The 12,888-nt window shown below is 38.0% G+C and overlaps 1 protein-coding gene across 1 annotated transcript in view; it reads left to right on the top strand.

Annotated features, from left to right (window-relative positions):
- The window catches only part of LOC130916303 (anoctamin-1-like), a 122,760-nt gene that overhangs the window by 6,426 nt on the left and 103,446 nt on the right, over nucleotides 1–12,888 (top strand). The window contains exon 2 of the mRNA XM_057836919.1: nucleotides 8,137–8,478. Within this exon, the coding sequence (XP_057692902.1) occupies nucleotides 8,137–8,478 (342 nt within the window). The remainder of the gene's footprint in view (nucleotides 1–8,136; nucleotides 8,479–12,888) is intronic.

Here is a 12,888-nt window from a genome sequence, read left to right on the forward strand (position 1 = left end):
ATTAAAGACGCCACGAATTTAACGAGATATTATCACGTACTTACCTCTTTTTTTATCTAAAAACTCCATGTAGCATGTCTCACCGAGTGTGAACACACAGCTGTGAATGGCCACAGCTGGATTTTGGGGGATTGTATGGGTGAAACATTACCATGTTTCACCCATACAATCCCCAAGGGTCGCGACGCACAAATCGCAGACATCAAGGAGTGGTTGAGATGTTCATTTTCAAATATTTACCCTTTAAACGTTTTATATATTCATACATATATATATATATACACACATATTAGGGGTGTCAAATGATTAAAAATTTTAAGCGAGTTAATTACAGCTTAAAAATTAATTAATCGTAATTAATCGCAATTAATCGCATTGCAATTATTGTTGGAATGGAAAGATAAGACACAAGATGGATATATACATTCAACATACGGTACATAAGTACTGTATTTCTTTATTATAACAATAAATCAACAAAATGGCATTACCATTATTAACATTCTGTCAAAGCGATCCATGGATAGAAATACTTGTAGTTCTTAAAAGACAAGTTATAGAAATTTTATATCAAAACCCCTCCTCATGTTTTCGTTTTAATAAAATTTGTAAAAATTTTCAATCAAAAAATAACTAGTAGCCCGCCATTGTTGATGTCAATAATTACTTACACAATGCTCATGGGTGCTGAAGCCTATAAAATCAGTTGCACCCAAGCGCCAGCAGAGGGCGGCAAAACTCCAAAAAACACAACAAGTACATCTTTCACTGTGCTCTCATGTTAATCTGTTTGAGCGGGGCATTTGTGCGCTATATATATATATGTATATATATTCATATTTGTGAAGCATTGCACCCAAGACAGGGTTTATGCGGGTCATTAAAAACCATTACAGTCATATATACACATACATACATAATTTTTTAGAGTCGTCCGATAGTAGCCGATAAAATCATTTTATCATTTAAAATGATATCAGGTAATATTGACATCTGTTTTTCATTATCGGTTTTGGGCATATATGCATGTTGCCTTCAAAGTATAAGTCTTCTGCCTTTGTTCAGGGGCTGGTCACAGCCTACCACAGGAGTTATGCTTATTGACCATTAAATGTCTCCAAATTAATACGCTTGGGATTTGTTATGTGAGCAGACCCTTTGCATTCATGGTGCAAAAACTAAAGTAACAATAACTGATTGAAAAATAATGAATCATACAATCATTGCATACTGAACCTGTGTGCCTTTGTTGTTACTTTGAGTCAGGGGCCTTATTGGCGCTCTACACTTGATCAAAAACAAAATAAAAAAACAACCGTGTTTTCACTATTTTGATTGCACTTTTTCCAGAACTTCACTTGAAGTTGTTCTCTTATTTTTCACAGAACGTTTATTGGAAAATCTTGGAGTTGTTACAATTATCATTCAATAAAATATCCAGTGGGGCATCACAATACAATTAGCCATAATATGTGAAGTCCACAACCGCATGTATCGGCTTCATATCGGTATCGGATCTTTGGAGTTGGACAATATCGGAATCATAGACTTAATAATGTATTGACAGGACATGGGGCTGATTAACAGGGGGCCTATCTCCGTCAAAACTGACTGAGTGGAAACACAAAGAGCTTTTTACGTTGAAAATTCTTGTGAATAAATGCTTAAATCCCTGAATTCTTTATAGATATGGACGTAAAACAGTCTCGATTCATGATTAAAAGCAACCAAAAAAAAAACAAAAAAAAACAGGCAATTAGCATTTATTTTACGTAAATATGTCGAATGTGCTGCTAGTCTTTAAGCCACTGTGGTGCCGCCTTATCACAACAAAGAGCTTTTTGCGTTGAAATTCTTGTGAGTAAATGCTTAACTCCCTGAATTCTTTATAGAAATGGATGTAAAACAGTCTCGATTATTGGTTAAAAGCAACAACCCGTGCAGTTAGCATTTATTATACTTAAATACCTTGAATCCTCGAACCAATCACTCCTGAGACAATCCTTCCTTTTTGATTTAGTACTTTTTCAACCTAAATCCGGCATTGGGTCGCTGCATATGTTTGAGAAGAACTAAGACTGACTGTGAATAACTGAAGCGCAGTGTGGGACGTTCCCCTACGAAAAGGCTTGCTGCAATGTCTAGGGAATCTGTCCGTCAATACAATTATGAAGTTTATGAGGCAGGAGGGGTGAAAGTGGGCCGAAATGGCCCGGAACGCCGTTTCGCCAGGACTTTCCAAGCTGGAACGCTGTTCTGGCATACGGTGCTTTGATCCCAAAAATATGATGGCTGTCAAAACCCTATGTGTGATGGTTTGTTTAAAGTATTGTATTTTGTCAAATGATGCCCTCTGGTGGTGGCGTTGGGTGTGGCTGGACTCTTACATTTTATGACTGAGAACCAGACGAGTCTGGCATGGCTAAGGGACAGCTACACTCTGGTTTGGCCCACATGAGGTGTAAGTTGTTTCAGTTGATGTATGTTGTTGTTAAGTTTGTGGTTAAGTTTGGCGATACTGTTTGTTTAGTTATGTGTCGCGATTTGCAATGAGAGAAGTGTAAATACGTTAGCACTCAAAGCATCTGAACTAGCGGACTTTATTTTGCAGATTGGGCTGATATGATTTACTAAATTTACATATTGATTTTACTGGAGGAACGTTTACCGTTTAAGATATACGTCAAAGTAAACGTTTACGTCAGCTTCAATTTTAATGTACATCCAATGTTCTTCTTCCACTTTTATTTTGCACGTCGTTGAAAAAAAAACAATTTTGAATGAAAAGTATTATTTTGTTTGTGTGTGTTATAGCAGGGGTCTGCAACATATGGCTCCCGAGCCAGATATGGCTCCTTTGACGGCTGCATCTGGCTCACAGACAAATTTTCAATTATTTAAAAAAAAAAAAAGTTTTGTTAAGTAATACGAAGGGCGCTAGGACCTCGGAGAAACCTGGCGGGCGTAAGAGCCACAGGGGAAGCGTTAAAAAGAGCAACCATAGGCTGTATTGGCACCATGGAAAAAGTGCTTAGAAAATGGATTTCGTTCCACTGAAATGGATCTACATGACCTCTGCATGGTAATTTACATACGTTGCTAATTACTACCAAAAAAAAAGTTCTACTCACGGTTTCCAGTCATTTTTTAGTAATTAGCGTTTTCGTGTCGGTCTTTTTTTCCCCCGTGGCGCAGTGATATTGATACGGGGGAGTCGTATCGTCAGTGTGTGAAGCCATTTTAGGTCACGTGCACCAATAGGAGACGAGGACTGTTGCTATGCGCTTGGAAAACAAACAATATGGCGGCGACCGTGCCAAGCTACAACACGAGCGAAGATGAACCAAAGATAAGAAAACCGCATTCGGAATTTAGCCAAAAGGCATCGAAACGATGCTATATGCATCTCTCAACTGTCCAAGGGCGAAAAAGGGCAGGAATTTGGAAAAAACGTGCAGAGCCCGCGTGGTTGCGTCAGACAATGGCTTTCTTCCCAGGCTCCGTCGAAGGATCTTGCTGAAAATGCGTCGACTGGGATTTTTAACGACATTCACTACAGGTAAGCCACACACACGCCTTTTGTTGTGAATAACTATGGGAGTTGTGGGCTTCTGGTCAGATCACATATGAAGTTAAGACTTGCAATGCGAGTTCTGGGCTGTAGCGGTCATTATTATGATGTTAGATTGTTAACTTTGAGCAAAAAGTTTAGATTGACAAATAACATAGTATTTAGTCTGTTTAACCGTAGTTCCAAAAACCTATTTGATAATTTTATTCAGGAAAAAATGGCAGAATAGACAAGCCTATATAATTTGGATTGGAAGATTATGTAAATATGATATGGATGAAACAGTTCTCACATGGTTTATGTGTGTGTGCGTGTTTTTCAGAACTGAAACACCCTTCACCGACAGCTACAACTTCTTCTGTGAGACCGTCGTCCATTAAAAGATTAGAGTTGACCAGGAAGTGCTGCGAATGGACAAGCTTGTGGAAATATGGCTTTATTGGGACCATGGAAAAAGTGCTTAGAAAATTGATTTTTTCAAAGCCAATACCCTCCTAACTTAGTAACCAGCCAGAAATGTATCCTGATGTGAATACACAAAAATACAGATCTAGTGTTGCTGTTTTTGCTTGTTTTAAGTGTTATATTAATTCTGGCAACACAAAATCTTTATCAAATGTCATAAACACATCTACCAAACATTTGAAACAAGTATTGGTGCCTTAGTATACACATAGGTGAATTCAGAATGAGAAATGTAGCTAATTTCTTGAAGGAAACACTTCAACATTAATGATTTGCAGTGCACCCAGCACAATGAAATATATATTGAATTAAGCTAAAGGCTTATGTGTCATATTAAAAATATCACAACCTACTATGCAATGAAATATATAAAATAAAAAATGCACGCCATGATCATAAATAGCTGAAAATCAACCCAATAGCTACCACACCCTCCTAAATGTGAATCATGGCAAAAATGGAATAAGACAAAAAAATTAAAGGGTGGTCAAATATATAATGTGCCAAAATCATAAGGTGATACTTAAAAAATGAAAGACATCACAAAAGAAGTGATGGACACGTGTTGAAGATAATTTCCAAGTTTTATTTCATGTTTCACAAGTGCTCAAATGTGAGCACACCCAGCAGCACGGACAAAATCAAGCCACGATGAGAATTCCTCTCAAACGTGTGCATGTCGCAGTTATTGTCTTGATTGCGACTGTTGTTCGATATTTCACATCATCAGTACTTGCTGGACGTGTTGGTATGTTAAAGACAAAGTTCGTTACCCATCTTTATGGCACATAACGTATGTTATACACTAAGTGTATGTTCCACCACTTCCAGCGAATATTGATGACATGAAAGATTACATAACAGACGCAATCAACGCGGGAGGGAGGAATTCTCATGTCAATTTGATGTTGTCCATGCTGCTGGTGATGGCCATATTTGAATACTATGAAAACATGAAATTAAACTTAGTTACTTCCTACATCTGTCCAAGGTAGTTTTTAAAAAAAATTTTTTATGTTTTTCGTTTTTGACATGGCATTTTGATTTTGGCACAGCCTTTTTTAATCACACTGTATATACACAAAAGGTTGGAATCATTCAAGTATAGTACTGTTGGTACACATTTATTTAAACATGGAAGTATCTCATACTATAGAAATACACATTATTACACATACAAATATTGAAAAACGAATAAAAAAAATAGAAATAAAAGAATAGTAAAACTGTACATGACAACATTACTCCTCAAAATCGCTTTACTCAAAGTCATTATCCCATCCAAGTGTCTTCTGTTTCTTTGGAAACATTCTCACATGCTTGGCACCGATATAAATCAGTAAAAGAAAGTTTTGCAGACATACAGGAACATCTTCCCATGTCACAATTGGTTGCCTTTCAACTACAGTTGACTACTTGCAAAACAGTATCGGACAGGATTTTTAGTCATCCATGTCACTGCCAACTGCCCATCCTCAATGTCCCACCCATTCCCAATGGGTGAAGGGGCACACATTTTAACTGTCAGACAACGTTTCATAATTGCTGCTTGATAGTCTGCTGTCCTGCAATGTTGGTACAGAGCATCAGTTTTGGGGGGAATAGAATGTTCTGGCAAGACTGACGAGGCCATACAGAAAGATCTGCATTTGGCATCATTTTTGGCACATGACTGGCAAAACAGGTGGCACACGTATTTACACAACGTGTTAAACGTTTGTAGGTCAAGTTTAAAACTGCTGCCCAGCTTTGCAAACCCAGTCAGGTATTCTTTTTTATGACGTGCAAAAGAAAAGGTTTTTTTTGCCTTTGCCATGAAAGGCACAAGCAGAGTCACAACCTGTGAATGTATGGATGCCAATGAGTGCTGAACACACACTAGTGCCAGGAGCTGCAGAGACCTTAGAGACGTCAGTCCTCGTTCTGTTGCCTCCTCCTGTGAAAAAATGCAATTTACACTGTAAATCTATCTGCAGACTTACAGCAATCACTGCCACGTCAGTATCAGGGCTTTTATTGACTACAGCTTGATGTTCTTGAGCCAAAAGGTTTATTTAGCCATTGTCACCCATAACTGGTATGCAATAAAAAGTTCTACTGGATTCACTTTCGACACACTGTATCCTATATACATTTTATAACAAAGTGGTATTGATATCTGGGCTAAAAAACGGTATCGTTACGACACTAGTTTAAATAAGATTTTTTTTAGCATAAGTTAATAACAATTAACCTTGTAGTAAAGGCGTGCGTGTGGCTTACCTGTAGTGAATGTCGTTAAAAATCCCAGTCGACGCATTTTCAGCAAGATCCTTCGACGGAGCCTGGGAAGAAAGCCATTGTCTGACGCAACCACGCGGGCTCTGCACGTTTTTTCCAAATTCCTGCCCTTTTTCGCCCTTGGACAGTTGAGAGATGCATATAGCATCGTTTCGATGCCTTTTGACTAAATTCCGAATGCGGTTTTCTTATCTTTGGTTCATCTTCGCTCGTGTTGTAGCTTGGCACGGTCGCCGCCATATTGTTTGTATTCCAAGCGCATAGCAACAGTCCTCGTCTCCTATTGGTGCACGTGACCTAAAATGGCTTCACACACTGACGATACGACTCCGCCGTATCAATATCACTGCGCCACGGGGGAAAAAAAAGACCGACACGAAAACGCTAATTACTAAAAAATGACTGGAAACCGTGAGTAGAACTTTTTTTTTGGTAGTAATTAGCAACGTATGTAAATTACAATGCAGAGGTCACGTAGATCCATTTCAGTGGAACGAACCAACACAATTTTGGCTCAGCCAATACAGCCTACCAGTGAGGGGCGCTCACATTTTTTCCATTGGCAAGCCAGTGATCAGCGACATTCAGGACACTAGGACAGGTGCGGCAGTGGAGAACGTCTGAAAAGTCTGATGATGCGTGTGGCAGGTGGTTGAAATAGCTATGCATCTTTAGCGTGGTGCAGACAGAGATTAAATGCTTCAGTCTGTTGTTATACATTTTATTTTATTTTCATTTTTCTTGTACAACTGAAACATTTCTGCACACAGATGGCTCATTTCTTATTTGCTCGAAAATTAGGATTCTTATATAATTATACTAATAAACAAATACAAGTTTTTGTGACAAAACATTTAACTTCTGCATTTTAGACACTACTAGCGTTCACTCGTCGTCTGCTCACCATTATCAACACATCTGCAGTCATACATAAACATGCTTAAAGATTAACATATTTCTGAACTATACTAACACACAGTACACATCACAATCATCCTAAAATAAAGTAATCCGTTAATATACAAAGTCAAATTGTACTCAGTCTCTTACCTGAAACAAGAAAAAAATATGGTACTAGTTTACAGCGTCCGTCACGTATTGCTACAAAGACGGCTCATTTCTTATTCGCTCTAAAAATGCGAACATTTATTGCCCATGCGTACCAAGAAGCGAACGCTGCCCCCTGCTGTTTCAAAACCGTAAGTACAACAGTCTTTTCAGGCTGAAACTTGCGTGTATATTTTCCACAAACACAACAAAATAAGATGAAACATTTTAAGCATAGGGTGAATTGATCTGTGGACACAACAGAATATTAAAATAACTATTTTAATATTATTTATTATTTAATTAATTTAAACTATTATTATTTATATAAATTATTAAAAAGAATTCAGAGTGTTAAAAGTGTTGAAATGACATAAAATGCACATATTAGTTGTATTTTTAGTTTTAAACATATTGTATGGCTCTCACAGAATTACATTCAAAAATATGTGGTGTTCATGGCTCTTTCAGCCAAAAAGCTGCCTGACCCCTGTGTTACAGGAATAACTGTGCCAAAAGCAGTTTTATCAGCATTTCATTGGTTTTAGGAGGTTTGATGACCCACCGACCGCAGTTAGGCATTAAAATTGTTTAAACTGGCATTAAAAAGCATTAAATGAGATTGTCTGATACTTGTAGAAACCCTGCAAGAAGAAAGCTCCAAATATTTAAAAGGACTAGTTAAAAAAACATACCGTACTAATTTTTGCCTGCAAATTGTTTTCCTACTGTATACATAAATGCTCTTTCTCGTCTGTTGTGAATGTTGTCAGTTGCTGAAGACGCTAACCCCAGAGGAAAATACCCATTGCCAACACGGCCTCTATTTTCAAGATGGTCAGCGGCACGTGGACTACGTTCTCACCTACGCTTTGAAGAAATCATCGGCGGGACGTTCCATTCGATACTCAACACATTTGCTCACAGAAAATGCTGTGGCACGCAGCCTGCGGCGTAACCATCATCCATCTTCAAAAACGTCAACACTTTCCAATGTGGAGCTAAACTGCCCAGGAGAAACCTATAGTGCACACGAGGATCATAAAAACTTCAGGAGAGAGGAGTTTCAAGGGAAACTTCGAGATATGGGCCTGGAGCTGGAGATTGATGAAGACGTGAGTATTTATTTGTATTCACCATCGGTGTTAATTTAATGATTTAGAATGTAATCTTATGATGTTTGCCAAGCGGTGTGCATATCAGAGTAAATCTGCAATCTGATATTCCTGCTATGTATAACCAATGTCCAAATGTGTGACCCAATTCTGTAGCACCTAAATAGAAAAGGCACCATGACTTATTAACTTGGTTGATCCTGAAGATTCAATCCGTTATATCACGTTTATAGTATGTGTATAAGAAACAAGTCACAGTATTTTTGTGCAAATAAAAAGAGATCATCACCCAAAGTGTGAACAGAATGACCCTCTCTTGGGAAAAATCTGGACATTTCTGCATACAAACAGGAAATGTTTCAACAAAGGTTCCCACACTGTGCCAGAATTACACTCGAAACCCATAAATAAACCACTGTTTTTGTGTTTGATATTATTACATGCTGTTAGAAATGGATTACGCCATTTTGATTGTATATAAATTATGTTGCAGATTGGTTGGATACATTGCAGTAATTCCTTGTAGAGTTTCGTCAGAAATTGACGTGCCAACACAGAATGCAACAGTGCTGCATACATTAAAAACAGAGCAACAAAAGTTGAATGAAATGCCAGCTCAGAGCGCTAGAATATTACCTCCTGCATTGGTCCAATCTACTGCGTTTGGAATTACATCCATGCCCCCGAACTCCCCGCCAAATAACTTTTTACAGTCGGATGAAAAAGTATCTGAATCTTTTGTAATTTCTCACATTGCTGCCTAAAATCACCATCAAATGTGATCTGATCTTTGTCAAAATCACACAGATGAAAAAATAGTGTCTGCTTTATCTAAAACCACCCAAACATTTATAGGTTTTCATATTTTAATGAGGGTAAAAGGCAGCAATAACTTCAACCAGACCATTGCTGTAGCTGCAGATCAGTCTGGCACATCAATCTTGGGCCATTCTTCTCTACAAAACTGCTGTAGTTCAGTCAGATTCCTGGGATGTCTGGCATGAATCGCTGGCTTTAGGTCATGCCACAGCATCTCAATGGGTTTCAAGTCTAGACTTTGACTTGGCCACTCCAGAGCGTGTATTTTGTTCTTCTGAAACTATTCTGAAGTTGATTTACTTCTGTGTTTTGGATCATTGTCTTGTTGCAGCATCCATCCTCTTTTTAGCTTCAACTGTCTGACAGACAGCCTCAGGTTTTCCTGAAAAACATCCTGATAAACTTTGGAATTCATTCTTCCATCAATGACTGTAAGTTGTCCAGGCCCTGAGGCAGCAAAAACAGCCCCAAATCATGCTGCTCCCTCCACCATGCTTCATTGTGGGGTTCAGGTGTTGATGTTGTTGAGCTGCTCCATTTTTTCCTCCACACATGACGTTGTGTGTTACTCCCAAACAATTCAACTTTGCTTTCATCAGTCCACAAAATATTTTGCTAAAACGTCTGTGGAGTGCCCAAGTGCCTTTTTGCAAACATTAAACGAGCAACAATGTTTTTTTTTTTAGACAGCAGTGGCTTCCTCCATGGAGACCACCAATGAACACCATTCTTGGCCATAGTTTTACAAATAGTTGATGTGTGCACAGAGATATTGGACAGTGCCAGTGATTTCTGTAAGTCTTTAGCAGACACGTTAGTGTTCTTTTTTACCTCTCTGAGTATTCTGCACTGAACTGTTGGCATCACCTTTGGTGGACATCCACTCCTTGGGAGGGAAGCAACGATGCCAAATTCTTTCATTTGAAGACAACTTCTGTGACTGTCGACTGATGAACATCCAGACTTTAAAAAACGGTTTTGTGTCCTTTTCCAGCTTTAAACAATTTAACAGTCTTTGATCGCAGGTCTTCAGACAGCTCTTTTGACCGAGCCATGATGCACATCAGCCAATGCTTCTCATCAATACTATTCTTACCAGGTGTGTGTTTTGTAGTGGGCAGGGCACCTTTAACCACTCATCAGTGATTGGGCACACACTTGACTTAAATTGTTTGGTAAAAATTGGTTTCAATTGCTCTTTAAGTGTCCTTAGGCAGAGGGTTCACTTACTTATTTTTTCCCCTTCTGTCATTGTTTGCATGCTATACTCATTAAAATATGAAACCTATTAATGTTTGGGTGGTTTTAGTTAAAGCAGACATTGTTTTCTCATTTCTGATTTTAGCAAAGATAAGATCACATTTGATGGTGATTTCATGCAGAGATGTGAGAAATTCCAAAAGGTTCAGATAAATATTTTATATTTTGTACGTATTGTATTTTCACAACTTTAAGGGTGTACGTCCGTCACCATTCATTATTTACCTGAAACGATAGATTCAAGTTTCCGACCCGTGCATTAAAGTTTGATTTAAAGTGTACTTTACCGGATATTCCCGCCGTATGGCATTTATTTTTAAGTATAGTTACAGCCTGTGTGAAAAACCCACACTCACACAACTGACGTAGGTGGAGGTGAGGGGGATAAACACTACACTTAACTTGCATGCATGTAGAAGTGCAGCATTCAACAGGATCCAAACTATCAACAAAGGTATCCCAATTTAATGTTGAACTTTTATTTAAGATCTTTAATACCTTTAACCCGAACCCGTTTTTCCTCCACCTCCTTTCGTCGTTTCCTTAAAGAAGCACATGAGGGCTTGGACTGTTACATATTAAAAGTTTCAAATGTCGTATTGACGGCAACAGAAGTGAGACATTCATTAATCAATAGCGCTAGCTGTTAACACAGCGAGATGATGAAGTGTCAATTTTCACTGTAAACAAGAGTGCAAGAGGAACACAACAAGCAACAAGTGGTCCACACAGTCAGGTTATGATCATTTTGGAAAAAAAAAAAAAGAGATAATATCTCAATATAAAATATGTTTATACCTTAGCAGACATGTTTTTTCAGATAATCATACATTAATCATAATCACTGTAAAACGTTTCCATTTTTGTTGCATTTGGCCACAAAATATTAAATGTGATGTTTCACTTATTTTTCCCCCTTCTGTCATTGTTTTTCATTGTCATTGGTTTTAGTTAAAGCAGATACTGTTTTTTCATCCGTGTGATTGTAACAAAGATCAGATCACATTTGATGGTGATTTTATGCAGAAATGTGAGAAATTCCAAAAGGTTCAGATACTTTTTCATACCACTGTAATAGAATAATCGTCTGCTGACAAAATACTAAAACATTTTACACAACGCGGTTCCAGCTGTAATCATCATCAAATCAAATGTTTTTTGTAAAGCCCATTAGGATTTTTTGAGACTTAGGGCTACATAAATAAAATTGAATGTTGTTGATTCATGCCATAATGTCATGGCAATTAATTTAATCTATCTGATTATAATTTAATTTATGACGGAATAAGTAAGGGTCATCAGTAGACAATGTCCAGCTGCATGTGATCAGTGCAGCTGTGGAAGTTCAATCTTTTTCTGTTGAAACCTCCATGAGGGAGCATATACAAACAAACAGGACAGGGCCCAAGTTCATGCGACACACAACATGTTATTCCATGGTTTTTCGAAGAGCACGTTTCTCATATTCCCATGAAAGTTCTGTCTGTGAGGTCGGATATGCCTATTAAAAAGTATATATTGAACACCATATTAATATTAGTGTATGTCTAACTCACAAACTTGGAATACTTATAGTGAGATTTAACCAAAGGTGTGTAGAGTAGCCAAACATTTGACTCAAGTAAAAGTAGCCTTACTTTAAAATAATATTCCAAAAGTAAAAGTCATCCAAAAATGTACTCAGGTACATGTAAAAAAGGATCGGGTGAAAAGAATACTCAAGTACAGTGGTATGAAAAAGTATCTGAACCTTTTGGAATTCCTCACAGGTCTGCACAAAATCACCATCAAAATTTGATCTGATCTGTGTCAAAATCATACAAATGAAAAAACAGCATCTGTTTTAATTAAAACCACCCAATCATTTATAGTTTTTCATATTTTAATGAGGATAGCATACAAACAACGACAGAAAGGGGGGAGGGGATAAGTGAACCATCACATTTAATATTTTGTGCCCCCCGCCCCTTTGGCAGCAATAACTTCAACCAGACTCTTCCTGTAGCTGCAGATCAGTCTGGCATATCGATCAGAACTAATCTTGGCCCTATTCTCTGCAAAACTGCTGTAGTTCAGTCACATTCCTGGGATGTCTGGCATGATCACTGTCTGTAGGTCATGCCACAGCATCTCAATGGCGTTCAAGTCTGGACTTTGACTTGGCCACTCCAGAATGTGTGTTTTCTTCTTCTGAAATCATTCTGAAGTTGATTTACCTCTGCATCCATCCTCTTTTTAGCTCCAACTCTCTGACAGATGGCCTCAGGCTTTCCTGCAAAACATCTTGATAAACTTTTGAATTCATTCTTCCATTTATGATTGTAAGTTGCC

This window comes from Corythoichthys intestinalis, chromosome 5, assembly GCF_030265065.1.
Source record: "Corythoichthys intestinalis isolate RoL2023-P3 chromosome 5, ASM3026506v1, whole genome shotgun sequence".
Lineage (NCBI taxonomy): Eukaryota > Metazoa > Chordata > Actinopteri > Syngnathiformes > Syngnathidae > Corythoichthys > Corythoichthys intestinalis.